This window comes from Helicoverpa zea, chromosome 26 (assembly GCF_022581195.2).
Source record: "Helicoverpa zea isolate HzStark_Cry1AcR chromosome 26, ilHelZeax1.1, whole genome shotgun sequence".
In the NCBI taxonomy this organism is placed as follows: Eukaryota; Metazoa; Arthropoda; class Insecta; order Lepidoptera; family Noctuidae; genus Helicoverpa; species Helicoverpa zea.
Window position 1 is genome coordinate 5,735,994 of NC_061477.1, and position 16,534 is coordinate 5,752,527.

Sequence of the window (16,534 nt, forward strand, 5' to 3'; positions counted from 1 at the left end):
ATATAGTAGTGTAGTATAGTATAAATATATATAGTAGTGTACAAATAAATAGCCGCGGCCTTAATTACTTCGACGTCCATCGCAAGTGGTTTGCCAGGCAGCAATGAGCCATGCGCCAATGTGTAAACACCATTTGATCGTGGCCTACATTTGTGCATTGCAACGCTTGGCCCAACACAGGCCAATGTGTACTGGGGGCTTAAAACATTTTTTTTACCATCTGGCAACTTAAGTTGAGATTCCGTGGATCCGCCATTGTGCGTGCGTTATGTCAAATGATTGTTTCGATTGTTTCGGTTTGCTTTCATTGCATTTGTAATCCAAGTTTTCTGTGAATATAGCGTTTATTGATATTTGTATCGTTAAAATAAATGTTAAGAATATTATGCCTTGAAAACTGACCCAGTCGCTTAACCGATTACGCTACCAAGATGATGATAACAATCCATGGATTTCCTGCTAAGGTACGACTTGATTGTTACAATTTGCTAAAGGTTATTCTGAAAAAGTTCATGTTATACAAGCTGTTGATTTGCATGCGTGCCATAGTCAAGGACGTAATTATACTAATGATTCTCAACCCAAATCAACAAAAAAATTGGTACGAAAATTTTTGATTTTAATTTTTTTTCGGAAATTCGTCAATGTCACCTACCCGTTTTCAAACTCGGCGCGTATGTTACTGGCCTCAAAACCGTGCTGCTCCCTCACACAAACGCAAACACAAAGCATACGCAACGATTATTCATTAATTTCATTCATAAAATTGGATTACTTATGAAATACTACGACATTACAATGACAAAAAAAGCAGTGCATATTAGCTATTTCCCGTCTACTGTAATTCCAATCGATTATTTACGTATTTTATGTCCTCCTCCTGAAGTATGGCACAAATGCAAATCAACACCTTGTATACTAATTTATTTTCTCTTATTCCAGACAAAATATCAAGATGTGAAAATTCTGGTGAAGCAGGAATGTAATATAAACGATTTTATTCTTGATAATCTCGTTAATGACCAAGATGGTACGAAGAAAGTTAGGATTGGTCTCACGGACAACTCTGAAGGGTATAGGCTGATGAAGTGCCTCGATGGCTACCGGATGGCCGGCAACTTTGTATTGAAAGCTGTTCCAGTTGGGAAAGCTGCTGTAAGTGCCCCTTAGATGACCCACTGACCAAAGTTATTTTAAAAAAATTGACTGCAAAAAAGCACTTTTTGAACTTCAAAATTTTAATAAAACACCTATTTTTCTCCACCTCCTATGTGATTTTGGTGGGTAAAACTGGTGCAATATACTCCCCAAAAACTTCTAGTTAGCTAGTCACCTAAGAAGTCACCACCTTAACTTACCAAACTTAATCCTTTAAGAAATAAATCACTATGGCATCATGCCTGAATGTGCCATGGGCCATGTATTTAGGATTGTTGTATATTTTACCAAAAAGGTGTTTATGGAGCATTACAATTCCATAGTTTGGCATATCATTTCAAATTAGACAAAATATACTTAGTTGAACATTAAACAGAACGTAAATAATAGAATGTTTTATTTGTCAAAAAACATGGTAATTTATCTACTACTAGCCGTGGGAACTACTGCCTGTACTCGGATAAAATATAGCCTGTTACTTTCCAACAGAGAAAGAATTTTTCATATTGGTTCCGTAGTTTCGGAGCCTTCAGAGTAATATTTTTTCATGAAGCCTCTAATAAAATCCAGCTGAGTAAATTAGAGCCTATTTGATTTACTGTTCAATTTTAGCAAAGACATTAAATTCTGTTTTCTTTGGTAAAATTTGTACAAGTGTATTGGGTAATTTTAGGGTTACATACCATACCCCAAGGAAAAAATATACATACATAAATAAACTATTTATTTGCCTGAAATATACATAGTTTTACATAGGACGTTAAATTTACATAGGTATAATGCAGGGTAAATCCACCCTCATTATGGCAAAACTGGGACTTTTACAAAATCACTTTGTCTCTGGTACTAAATGTGTTTAATTTTTTCAAATTTTTGTTTTACTTCATGACTAGAGATAAGTTTACTTTAATGTGTTCTTTTCTAATGACTCATTAAACTTGGAATTCTAAAATTAGTATTGAGTTACGTGAGATAAGCAAATTCAAATATAACAACTTGTGTTGGATACCATAGAACTTATGTGTTTTATTTTATTATCCAAAGAATAACAAACAAAATACTTCCTGAAATAAATGTGATGCTTTTCAGAATTTTGATGTTATTTTAATTTCTATTTGTCTCTATTTTTTACAGGCAACACTTTCGCAACCAGCTCCGTTTGAAACCCAACCAAGCTACCAAAATCAACCCAGGAGCGACTACTCCAATGCACCCAGAAATGACTACATTAGACCCACTAATGAGTATAGTGACCAAGGGCCTCATGGTGGACCTCACAGCCACGCTGCCCAGGTGCACGGTGGACCTCATAGTGTAGCGGGACCTCATAATTCAGCGCCCCATGGAGCTCGAGCTTCTCACATACAGAGTGTACCTCATGGGTCTGGACACCAAGGTGGGATAGATCCTATGGGTCGGCCGTCACCCTGGGCGACTGCTAGCAGTAATCAGAACCAGTGGAGTTCCAATGCACCAGTAGCAGCCCAAGTACCTCAGAACACCTACAGTTATAATTCGACGCAAGCTGTGAACACTGGGTTTGGGCATCAGGTATAATATAAAACAAATAATTGGTTTTGTAAAGAAATGTTTGATTTAAATATGTTTTATTTGATTTTGATATTAGGTATGCCACATTTTTTAACAGGCAACACTTAAATTTGACTAAATTGATATCAAATTCATACATAACAGATAATTAAGTATTATGAATGTCATATTATATTTTACAGACAAGATTTCAGATGCAAAGTGATTACTGAAAAAAATACTTATTTTCATTAACATCAATTTTGCCTTTATTCAATCAATTCAATTTTATTCTAACTTTGAGCTGATGAACTGCTATGTTATGTATGCCATTATTTTCACATGGAGCAGAGAGATTTTTCATTATATTATTAATTAACACATACAAATATTTACACATTTTAACTAAAATTTTTATGTTATTTTAATCTATACTATCTATACTAATATTATAAAGAGGAAAACTTTGTTTGTTTGTTTGGTTGTAATGAATAGGCTCAAAAACTATTGGACAGTTTTTAAAAATTCTTTCACCATTCGAAAGCTATATTATCCACGAGTAACATAGGCTATATTTTATCCCGGTACGGGCAGTAGTTACCACGGGACGCGGGTGAAACCGCGGGAAAACAGCTAGTTTTATATATGTTTGTGGTGTTACGGTACTCTTTTACATTATGAATATTTTCACAGCATCAAGGGCACCCCCGCCCTGAAATGCGCGCAGGCTTCAACCAAGGCAGGGGCCCAGACCAGGGTTACGGGTTCCCAGCGAAAAGCAACATTCCTGAAGGGCCGGTGAGTTCTATAAAATATCATTATTTCTATACTAATGTAATAAAGAGGAATAATTTGTTTGTTTGTTAAAGGCTCTGAAATTACTGAACCGATTTGTAAAATTGTTTCACTAGTGGAAAGCTCCACTATTACACTATTCCCAAGTAACGTTAGTTCCGCCAGGGCCCGGGTAAAACCGCGGGAAACAGCTAGTAGAGAGTAGTAAGAGTCAGTTTTCTTTAAATTACTGTGTACTGAGAGTTATCATGTTCAATTTTCAAAGTAAAAAGGTGTTTTCTGAAAAATGCATGCTTATGTTGTTGGTGAATTTGGCCTTAGACTGCTTTTTTGATTTGATTGAGAAATAAAATATTTACCAATATAGTACAATTAGTTATCCCGTAACCAGTGAAAACGACATCGCACACTCGTTTAAAAAGTGGTCTTTAGGCTTTCTCGATAAACCCCAAACGTATTTTTTTTAGCTTTTTTAAAATAAGTATAAGGAGATTAAAACATTGGCACTTTTTCATTGTTGAGAAAATATAGTCTCAGTGTTCTTTTATGTTCAACATTTCCATTTGTCATCGACATCAATATAAGTTTTACGGTGTTACCCAGTAACTGGGTCGCGGAAGCTATATGGTTCTGTCCATGGCTATACGCGTTAAAATGTTATCAGATTTCTTGCACTTGGTTAGACTGAATTGGTTTAGACGTCAGAAGAAGTAATAAAAAATGTTATCTGAATTTAGTTTGCCCTTCAAAACATATGTAGTAACAATAAAAGTTCTTATGCGTCGTACAAAAATTCTAAGCATTTTTTAAAGCACAAAAAAATATTTACCTTTCACGCCGAATTTTAAGACACTTTCGTTTTGAAAACAAATAATACAACTCAAAAATCAAGACAATCAATATAATTTAAAACGCTTCCATTGAACCGGCAAATTGATAACATTGTTTGTCCATTGTTGGTAGGCTAATTCCCGCTACCGCTGGACGAAAATCAAAAAAACTGAACCAGAGCTCTGGAACCTCCCTGAGGAGGAAGAGGAGAGTTCTGATCATCCATCGGTCGATTCTTCTGATGATGACGAACCACCCTCTAAGGAGGCCTTAGAGAGTCTCCTTGCGCAAGCCACCAGTCAAAACACTGACCCTGACGACCCCAATGACCAAAAACCTATGAGCAATAAAGAACGAAAAAAGAAGGAAAATGCGTGGAGAAACCTTAGCAAGTTAAGAGCTGTAGACAGAAGAAGACTCTCTTGGTGGTTAAAGCGAGGTAAAACCTTCAGGGAGGCTAGGGCATTATGCGAAACCCACGTAAAAAAGTGTCCAGAATATGCAGAAGCCAGGAAATTTAAATTGGAGAAGTCACGTTTGAAAAGATTGCGACAATTAGCCCCTGAAGACCAAGCGAGATTTCTGAGACTCAAAGAGTTGTTAGGGCCTTTGGGGACCGCTGGCCATGCTATACGCCTTCGCGTTTTCGATAACCTCGGCGAAATGTCTGGAGAACAAGTAGACATGATATATGATAAAATCCTCGAGCTTATGGAAGCTGAAAATGAAGAAAATCGTCCAAAACTATCAAGCATACGCGGGCCACGAGCCGGCGGCATAAATATGAACTGTGCAGACCAAAAGTCTATAGATTGGTTAAAGAATTCATTGAAAGATTTACAACTTTGGGAGGGGGCGCAATTGCAAGTTGTCAACGTTAACGAGATGCCTAAAACTATAATAGGAGTAGCGTTTGTACCTGATCCAAATCTGCATGACGTAGACATTTTTGATATGCTCAAGTCTCAGAATCCGGGCATCGATTTCAATGACTGGTGGATTACCCAAGCCAAAATGCTACCCCCAAACGGGCAGACAGTTACCTTCAATATCAGTCATAACTCCATTGCAGACCTGGACGCACAAAACTACAATGTGTTCCTCGGCCATAAAAAGATAAAAATTAGGATTAAATCAAAAAATTTCGTGCCGGGTCTAGGGCCAATAGGTGGCGGGCCGTCGATGTCAACCAAGAAACCTCATAAGGGCAGTGTTACTCAACTGCGACCACCCGTCAAAGGAAAACCTCCTAAACAAAATCAAAAGCAAGGGGGTCCCAAACAGAACAACTATCATATACAAACAGGACCTTTTGGGAAACCTTCCAAAAAAAATCGTCAACAAGGGGAATCACAAGCGCGATCTTTCGGTCCCTCTCATCAAAATCAGGGTCGTGGAAGGCCCGATAATCGTCAGCAAGGGGGGCCTAAGTCAGGAAAGTTTAAGCACACAGGATCACCCGGTGGCTTCAAGCCCCAAAACCAAAATCAAAATCCACAAGGACCCCCTGGCATTCAGGGCAAAGGTAAGAAGAAGAAATCAAAAGGGAAAAAGAAACCTCCTCAAACCAGTGCCCAAAATGACCACAACCCAGATGGATTATGGAACAGCTGGTTAGAAAAGAATGAATCCTCTGTTAAGTAATCTATAATGTTTCTCTCATTCTCGTAAGTTCTCTCAATCTCGTAAGTTCTCTCATTCTTAAGTTTTGTTATTCTTACCATCCTACCGATGATCGTAACGTGTTTAACCATGAAAACTTTTTGGTGGGATTAGATCCTATATACCTAGCACTAGTTTAAGCCTATGAAAAAAGGTGTAACTTTAATCGGTGTTTATTAATACGACTTATGATGCGCATTGAAACTATAACTAAATAAATGTTATCATAAATTATTGTTTCATTAAAACTTTTTGTCAGAGCTTTCTTGTAAAATGCGAATATCTATATCAAATAGTAGTAACCACGGAACTATGTCCATTTAGACTTGCCTTCTGTTTTAGACGCTCGCTAAAGTGGATCTTTTAATTTGTAAACACGTGTAAGACATTCTTAAAGAAGGAGAATAATAAACTTTTTCAGCCTAGAATTTTGTTTCATTTTTTTGCATCTCGTTCCAGTCTAACCAAATGTTATAATTGTACTGGCAAACCTAACGACTAACGAAACTAACCTAAGACACAGAATTGCCTACATACCTTCTTATTTCTATCGAAAGTGCCAATCTTGCTCGAGAAGGTCTCGCGTAGGCACAAAGAGTTCTAATCCTAATCCTAACTAATGTAACTAATAAATGTGAAAGTAACTGTCTTTCTGTCTGTCTGTCTGTTTTGCACGTCTAAACTACTGAACCGATTTGTGTGAAATTTGATACAAACATAGTTTGGAACTTGAGAAAGGACATAGGATAGTTTTTATTACAATAAAAATAAAATTTATTCCGGACATATAGCGCCATCTATTGGTCAAACCAAAAATCAGCCGGAAGTCACAATTCCACGCGAACGAAGTCGCGGGCAAAAGCCAGTATTATATAAGCGAATGTTTGAATGGGTAGGTGTTTGTTCCCCTTTCTCGCACAAAAACTACGGGATGAATTTTCAAGAAACTTAGCAGTAATATACATAACAAAATCTTTTAATATTAAATTTTTATGCGGGTGCGAGATATAGTTTCCTCATGAAGCGGGTGGGACCGCTGGCAGAAGCTTGTTACTCTCAGAAATCTAGGATTCTATCTAAGCAGCTGTATCTTTCCAGCCCCGGCAGGTAGAAACCCGCTCAGCTCTCAGAAGTATCGAGACAGTTGACACTAGTGTCACCAACCCGCCGATACATAGCCGGTATCCGGCTAGCCAGCCTTATCAGGATAAACCGGCAAGTATACTGTTTTTGTATAGAGAATTAGTAACAAATAATTTTAAGGATATTCGTTAAACAGTTCTTGTCAAATTACTTATCTTCTGAAGTTAGCTAATCGACGCTCGCCTATGCATATTAATTGTATGTGTTTACCTCTAGTGTTTGGAATTATTTTGACTATCCTCTAGCCGTCCCCTCGGGTTATGAGGGTGAAGGAATAGTGCGTGCACTCATGTCTGCGCAATTGCTTGTGCTCTATAATATCTCCTGCGCAGCTGGCTGTGTTCCTTAGAGTCAAATTGGTCTGTAAATAAGTCCCACTCAAAACCTACCAGAATGATTTTTAATCCCCCTGAATAAATAAATGACGGTTATAGGTTCTCATAATGAAGGACAACTTCCAAGGGCCGACGCAATACAATATAAGCAACCCCGGGGGTCAGTCGGGTGGTCACTCTGGCACTCACTCGGGACCAAGCAGTCATCAGTCGCAGTACCCGCAAGCTGCCCCAATGCCTTGGGAATCGCAGGTAATGTTAAATTAGCTTGCTCTATCATATTGTTATTTATTTATTTCTGGCAACTTAAGATTCATAAAAAAATATATCTAACGACATATCGTATCTACCGTTTTTACCTAAGTTCAAAACAGAATTGTTATTGAGGGTTGTTTCCATGTTAAGGGTTAATTTGATTAATCGTCAATTCTTTATATTTAACTAAACCAACATTCTTTCACAGTCGCAGCAGCCAAAATCTTTCTCGAAACCGTCTCCAACACCTTACGAGAAACAGTATGACGATAGGAAATATCCCCAACCGGAGCGAGAGGTCAAAATCCAGCCATTCAAACCAGACCCTCAGGATCGAACATACAAAGACTACGAGAAACGAGGCTTTTCACCCAGACGATCTCCTCATAGACGGGTAACACCAGAGAGAAGGGTTTCTCCCTCATTGAGGAGAATTTCCCCTTCTGGTAGGAGAATTTCCCCCTCTGGTAGGAAGTTTTCTCCCTCGGGTAGGAGGATTTCCCCGCCGGGTAGAAGAATTTCTCCCAGTGGTAGGAGAATTTCCCCCTCTGGTAGGAGGATTTCCCCCTCTGGTAGGAGAATTTCTCCCACCGGTAGGAGGATTTCCCCGTCTGGTAGGAGAATTTCACCTAGTGGAAGACGGGTTTCTCCACATGCGAGGAAGTTTTCGCCGCCAGTTAAGAGAGTTTCGCCTGGTAAGTTTTTTGATGTTTTGACTTATCCGTTAGTACATAATTTATTATCACTATCTCTGTCTTCTGTATTATCACTATATGTTTTGTTCATGTTTCTTTTTCAGTCAAATTTTTAAATCAAAATTATTATTTAAAACTAAAAACATGAATAAAATATGTTTTCAATCTTAAGTTCCCATTTATCTATACTTTACTGTTGGCTATTAGTGACTTCAAGATAAACAAAATTGTTTGAAAAGTATATTATTGCCTTGCAATGAGGAATTGAAACAAGACTTTATTCCTCCGTCAGACCGTCGCATACCAGGTCACCCCGCCATGCACCCTGCACGTCGCGAGTCTCCTCCTCACAAGAGACTGTCTCCCGGAAGACGCCTGGTGTCTCCTCCTCGGAGGCCTTCACCAGGGAGGCGGGATTCACCGACTAGGATGAACAGGTCAGTTCCTCCATCAGACCGTAGCATACCAGGTCACCCGACCATGCACCCAGCACGAGTCAATCTCCTCCTCACAAGAGACTGTCTCCCGGAAGGCGGGACTCGCCGACCAGGATGAACAGGTTAGTTATATATTAAGTCTTGGAGTTGTGCATTATGGTTTTTGTCATGTCGGCAACTACTGCCTCTTTTTATTGAAATTCCTGTCACATGCTATAAAGAAATAGACCATTTGTACTTCAATGTTACTAGATGTTGAATTTTGCAATTTTAATTATTTTAATATTCACTGATCCCAATTAAATCAGACATAAAGTTACGATAATGATTCATTTATTACATTCAAGACAAGATGTCAATCAAATTAATATTCTGAGTTTAATTTAATTAAATTCTCAACCAATCTCAATTGAAACCTAAAGAATGAACAAGACACATAAGGCATTAAAGTCGACCTATCATATTTTTTTCCCCTTTCAACCATATATTCAATAAAACCATTTAAAACTAGATACTCTCCGGAGCGCCACCATTCAGAAAAGTTAGACAAGTATGGACAAGACAAAGTGAAGCAAATCCGCCCAGCATACGAACCGACCGCCCATGTAAGTACCAGTTTATTTACGTCTACATACACATATAGTTATATTCATACATTATAATGTGGATAATGCCATATTTCTTGACCACTGGTGTTAAAAGTGTATTTATATAGCAGTATTGGTTGATAAAATGATATTTTAACTTGGTAAATGAGAGCTGTATTAGAAGACAGAAAGAATGAACAATTTCTTTAGATATTTGGAGAAATTATGTAATATGGATCTGCTAGTTTCTTCAATGCTGTGTGTCTTCAGAGGCGAAATAATCAACTGAAAGATGAAATTAACCTCATTCCTAAATGCTCGATACAACTTATTTGATATTGTGATGGATTTATCTCTTGCTTCCTTACTTATCCACTGAAAACAAGGTTTGCGTGGCAAAATACGGGGCATACAAAATCATCATTTGCTACAACTTGTCTTCTTGAGTTCATAAAGCATTTTTCCTACGATTAGTGGTTTAAAAAACAGCAATATATGGAGTGTTAAAAAAGTGGCAAGAAATATGGCTGAGAGTGTAAATCTTCTCTTTTTGTATAAAGATAGTTTCCTTCATGTAAATATGGCTTTCTTAGATTTTTCAGCTTTCAGTATAAAATGTAATAACAGCAGTGTTATGTACGCCGTGCACCTTTTGTGTTGCCCTAAAATCTGCACTAAGAAAAGTCTTGTCATTGAAAATACGACATTGCAAGTGCGTGGCCAAACATTGGACATACATAGAATTCGAGAATATAATTAATGGTTCAGTTTATATACGGGCAAAGGTTCCGTAATAATGTCGCCCCGAACCGTTTCCGGCCATAGCAGCTGTTTTGGAAGGAGATCATCCAGCAGAACTATGCATATAGTACCCAAACGTTTCCTCAGACACAGGTGCACCTTCTATTATTTCACTCGCATAGGCCATGAAACATTAATTCGACGCGAACAGAGATCTAGTCTAGGATCGACATTTACGTGCTCTTTGAGGCACGGATGTATCACTATCAACTTCCTGACATCGGACGACTAAAGTGATTTCAGCCCGATCTGGGAATCGAACCTAAGTCCCTTCATGGCTGGTCCACATGACACTTGCGACCAACTAAATCAACGGGATCCGTTGTTACAATATAGAGAATCAACAGAAAAAAAAGCTAAACAGTGTGTAGTAATTAAAATGAAGAGTATTCATGAAGTTTTAATAGACTTTTCTTCAAAGGAGTTATACTTAGCTGCTTCAAGTTTAAATTGCAATATGCAACATTATTGAACTACGTCCAACGATGTCCCACAGACTGACCTGTCTGATAGAAGCCCTTAGACAGCATACATAATCTGATAGCAGCTAACAGCATGTTCTGATATTTCAAGAACAACACCATAAGTGCATCCGAAATTGAAGTTCTATTTGAGTGGGTATGGAAATAATTGTTTTTAATAATCCTGGCAGAAGAAACACTCTCCATGTAAAAGCTGCATCCGGTGACACTGGAGGGCGACCCCAACTTATTTATTTCATTTAATTTATTTAATCGGGGAGAGGCCAGACAGATGATAATAATGGCAGATCCAGTTGCTGGTGCAGTCAATAAAGAAAATAAGAAGCTTCGGGTAAAATGATGAAAATAAGACTTAAGAATAATCAAAAGAATCTTCAGTTTTGCAGGAAAAGTTTTTGAAAAGCATTTATAAGTGAACTATGTCAAAACAGCAAAAACTGTAATGAAAGTAGATATACAAGTATGTGATAATGATAAATAATATATTTCGGTGCGCAGTGTATTTGCAAATTTCACTTACTAGGAGACCTTTGTCCAGGAGTCGACGTTTTACGGCTGTGTCGACGGCGCATTATTATAGATATTAGGAATCACACAACATATGACTGAGTTTTATGAGATTAATTTTTTTAAAGAATAAACTTCTACTCAATACTCGAATAAATAAAAACTGCTGACTATTCTACAGAAGTTACCTAAGTTCCGCGAGACCTAGTTTCGGGACCCCCGAAGTACAACAACAAGGAAACGATGCAAATGGATGCAGTTATGGATTTATTCAAGCATTTAGATACATATTTCCTTTTTTCATGAAAAAAGATTCCTTATCGGCCGAAGAAACACCAGTTACAAAAAATGCACCACAATTTAACAACTTTAACAAGTTTGTAAGAGGTTTTCTCCATATGCATTAGACGTTTTTGGGACCACCAATAGAATTGAAATTATAAGCTTGGTCATTCTTCTTTTATTTTAACACATACATTTTGCCAGAAAAATGCAGTGTCGCTTGAAGATATTTTTGAAACTGCAAAATACGTTCATAACCATGTCGGAGAGTCAAGACATACAGATATGGGGGAAAGCTGCTTAAATATTCTGTATTCGCAGTTCAAGTTCAGCTAAACGTAAGCCTCCCCAAGGAACGCCAACTATTCCGGTCATGGGCAGCCCGCATCCATCCACTGCCACCTTTAAATCGTCGGTCCACCGTGCAACAGGACTATTATAATAACTTAATATCCTAGAAAGGATTGAACAAATTAGAAATTTACTGTTGCCATTCAAGGATTTCTACGAAATGCTGAAATTGGAAACATTGCTGAAAGTGTAACTTTCATTAATTTTACATAACGGTACAACTTGTTATGTCCATACAGGTGCTACGGGATATTTTCAAGACAATAGTTTGATTAACTGAGAATGAAAACATGAACAATAACTATCAACATGTCCAAGTCTGGAAACCCCAAAACCATGATCTCATAAAAGGATTGGACATGGATATGGACTTAATAATGACAAATATTTTTCAAAGGAGACTATGAAGATACATATCTGGAAATATACACTACCTTTTTTAATTTATCTACAATACACGCAATTTAAATAATCATGCACTTAAATGAGTCCCCGAATGCGTGAAAAGATTTTGCAGGATTATAGATTTGCTTCAATGCTGTATACATGAAATGCAATTTTTCATACTCGACCACAGTGATAGAGTATATGTCCCGACAGAATATATTCGACAGAGTTTTTGTTGTGCTTATCCCAAGGATTTTTTTTATTGACAGTATATTGGTAATATTCTTCTACTGTTTTCTCTAGGGAAAAATAAGTGAGACAATCTTCCTCATCCCTGATTAACATTAATCTTCTTTTTAAGTCTTAATTAAGAATGTATTTCTACACTGTGTTTGCAAACTAAATTTCAATTTCCAGGCTTCAAACCAAGCTATGTACTCAGGTGGTTACCGGCAGGAGCCGCGCGACGTTCAGTATCCCATGCAGGGCATGAGGCAAGCGGAACCGCGCACTAACCCCTGGCAGAGAGACAGGGAGGACCCTGCAGGCCCCATGAAGAAGCAAGACGACGATAGGCGAGATATGTCCAGAATGCAAATAGGAAGGGAGCGCATACCTGAAGCAGCTGTCGACTCCAAACGCACTCTCACCCCACAAAGGAAGTCCCGTTCACCAGTTCGACGTGACAGATCTCCCCTTCGCGATCGCTACAAAAGAAACTCCCCTTCTCCCCGGTCGTCGCACTCCCCGCGCCGCTCCTGGGCCCTGGAGAAACGTCGCAGCCCCGAGATACGCGACGCGCCACCACCACCCTCCTGGCCTGGACAGAATGTACGCGACAACGACTACCCTCGCACCAGCCGCTCCAACTTCCCTGAAAGAGATCAGAGCGAAAATACCAAACGAGCACCTGTATGGGAACGACCCTTCGAAAAAGATGAAGATCCTCGTGCAAGACGTCCTGATAATAGTGAAAGGAGACCATTTGCCGACGAGAAAATCCGGCCTGCTAAGGAAATACAAATACCAGCAAGACAGCCGGTGCCGCACATGCAAGGCGAGCGCATTGTTCAAAGGGAACCAAAATTCACTTCACGCGAGGATTATGAAGCCGAACGCCGCGATAACTACCGTCGGCGTGAACCCTCGCCTGAACGGAAGCCACATCCACAAAGGGAAGACTACGAGTCTCCCCGAAGAGCCAGAGAGCACGAGGAACGCCCACATCCAAACGAATACCATCGCAGAAGGGAACCGTCACCGCGGCACGAAGTCAGGAAAGAAGAACCTATGAGCTCAAATATCGATAAAGACTTCGAGGATATCTACAAAAAAGCATTGATGTTCAGAAAGAAAGCGGAGGAGTTGCGCAGAATTGGCTCGAAACGTAGAGAGGACTTTGATACGGAAGATGAGCGCAGTCGCAGTCATCACGGTGAGAGGGAACGCGAGGAAGCACCTAGAGCCCAACGTTACGAAGACCGACACAGATTCCGCGAGGAAGAGATGCATCGGCCGAGAGAACGCGACGACAGGCCGCGTCACGACGAGCGACCCGACGACGTACAGCGCCGACAAGATTACAGGCCACGAGAGGAGTACAAACAAGCTGATCACGACCGTGAACGCGAACGTGTCGTCGAAAGACCCAAGCGTGTCACATTAAGCCCCGCCAGCAAAGCGAAGCGCGAAAAAGCCGTAGAAGATATATGCAAGAAAATAGTTGAACGACACGAGATGTTGAGACAGCTGAAAGGGGAGCAAAGGAACCGTGTCCTCGATGAATTACAGCTGTCTATCGCGAGGATTGTGGCAGATATGTTCGGGAGCAATGATGTCTCGTTCATAGAGATCATTATTAAGTACCAAGCGAAGTATAATATGAAGGACGAAGAGAAAATATTGCAGGATGTCATGGCTGCGCTCCCCAGCCCGTTCAGGATTATCAAAAGGGACGCACAAGGTAAATGTTAACACTTTCGTGATTATTAATGGGTATTTTTTTGTTTTCTGTGTCAGGGAAAGGTGTTTTGGTAAGCCCCATTTTGGGAGACTGCGTTAAGTTGGTTTGAGTGGTAGGTTCTTATTTCTACCAAAAATCATATTGTTCAATTTTTAATTTTAAACTTTTTTTTAATACGTAGATTTATTTAAGTTTGCCTTACAGAGACATAAGTATTGGTACATATTTTTTTTTAAATAGACGTTAATTGTATAAAACTACATAAAAGCTAACGTAATTTCTTGATGAATGGATAACATATTTTATTTTATTAGAACCGGTTATTGGTGACGGAAATAGTTCATATTTTATAATATTGTTCATTGTTTTCGCAGAAATGTCAGAGGTTCCCGCCAAGATCGCGAAACGTTCTCCGAGCCCCAACTTGAAACCTGGTAGGATAACCCACTTTGTTATACTTTATTTAAAACTAAAATATAAAGTTGTAGGCCTTCACACAAATCTTCCATCTTTGCAGAACCTGCTCTGCGGCCTAGGTTAGCCGAATCTAGTAAGTTTTCGTACTCATTGGTATTTTTGCATTTCCATCAGTTTTTGTTAATGGTGTGTTTAATGGTGAAATATTTGTTCGTGTTGTTATGAATTTCTGAAAACTTCCAGGATGGAACATAAACATGATGCCTCCAGAATTGGTGACTCTGCCGATGCTTGGTATGCAGCAGCATATGCAACCTTCTATGAACCCAGCTATAGTGCCAATGATGGTGCCCGCACCATTCATGAACCCCTATGACAATCTACCGCAGAATCCCGTATTCGCCGCGCCCAAGCCCCCACTCTACCAACAGCAGATGCGGCAACAACCCCCCGAACCCTCGTCACGTGACGAACCTTACAAACTTTACTTGTGTAAAGACGATTTCGATCAGATTTCAGTCATGCAAGCGGACATGTTGAAAGACTTCCTCATTTCCCAAATGTTTAATCAGACAGAGGTATCCCAGGGCTGGGCTCCGGACCTCACTCTTAAAGGTTTGCAGAGTTCACACAGGTACGAAATCTTGACGACAGACGAGAGCACTCGCGACTGGATCATCAACTTGGACTTTAGCCAGTTCAAGCCGTTCAACGTCATAGTGTACACGAAAGAGGAGCTGTGGTACGAGCGAGCCGCGGTGTGGCTGCCCGGACACTCACGCAGCCGCAACATCGAACCGCTCGAGAAACTCAAACTGCAGAACAGACGCCTCGAAGGCGTCAACATTTCAAAATGGAAATTCGTCAAAAAAATCGTCACCAACAAAGGAACTAGGCTCTATGTAGACATGCCCGTGGCTTCCGCGCGCGCTATCGAAAAAAATAAACTGATGCTCAGCTACGAGCTGCAAAAGGTGAACGTGTTTTTGAAAGCGGTCGCCGTTGACAAGGACGCGTTCGACGCCGGTCTCAAGGAGCCCTCGGTAGTAGATGTCGGGGAGATCTCCGCGGCCGTTCAGAACTCGCCCATGCCTTCACTCACTTACGATCCCAGCCTCGTTAAAATCACTCTCAAAGGTTGCAAAAGTCTTACTCTCATGCAGGCACGTAAAATAAAAGAATGTCTCATTTACCATCTGTTCAGATATCACCAACAAAATGGGACATCCAGAACAGATTTTCTGAAATACGGCTTTTTCCCGCCGAATTGTTTCGGAGTAGTTCCACAAAATCCGGAGTCTAAAAAGTGGTTGTTAAGTCAATATTTAGGTAAAGTTAACCGCCAAGCTATAGTCGTTTTGGGCGGTGAGGACGAAAACACGCGGTTCTTTAAGATGACGGTGGTCGTGCCGAACGAACATCAGATTAATCCTGCAGTTGTTGCAGAAAGGTTAAAGCAAAGTAATCAAGGTGTGAAGGGGATCAATTTTAACATCTGGAAGCCTCTGAAAATAGTTCCTGATAGGAAGAAGGCTAAGCTCGACCTAGATATAGACTTGGAGTCGTTGGAGACTTTGTCCAAGATGCAGTATCAGCTAGATTACGTGGATCACGAGAATACGTCTCACACGGTGTATTTCAGGTCTGAGTATTCGCAGTCTCGGCTGGAAGATATGATCAATAAGTATAAGGCAGAAATGGAGGATAGTTACGACATTGCTAACATGGACTTAGATTCTGATTTTGATGGTGACGATGTCATTTGCTTAGATTAAGTATTTTTGCACTAAATAATTGTTATTTAGGCTCACCGTAGAATATAGTTAAGGATTGGATGATTCAATAAATAAATTAATTTAAAAGTTCTTGTTTTTTTACCCAGATGACATATTTGTAATGTTCTTTTTCGATTAATT

General features: G+C 39.6%; 1 protein-coding gene across 2 annotated transcripts; it reads left to right on the forward strand.

The window, feature by feature from the left end:
• Positions 1–253: 253 nt before the first annotated feature.
• On the forward strand, positions 254–16,480 carry LOC124643050. 2 transcript variants are annotated; one of them, XM_047181887.1, is made up of 13 exons: positions 254–464; positions 943–1,155; positions 2,293–2,709; positions 3,382–3,486; positions 7,075–7,191; positions 7,554–7,706; positions 7,918–8,404; positions 8,697–8,841; positions 9,353–9,446; positions 12,656–14,201; positions 14,576–14,635; positions 14,719–14,751; positions 14,862–16,480. In XM_047181887.1, exons 1-13 carry the CDS (start codon positions 432–434, stop codon positions 16,391–16,393), a joined length of 4,935 nt encoding a protein of 1,644 aa, XP_047037843.1. In that variant the 5' UTR covers positions 254–431; the 3' UTR covers positions 16,394–16,480. The 2 variants fall into 2 exon arrangements, with proteins under 2 accessions (XP_047037843.1, XP_047037844.1); XM_047181888.1 differs by having other exon boundaries at positions 7,569–7,706.
• The last annotated feature ends 54 nt before the right edge of the window (positions 16,481–16,534 follow it).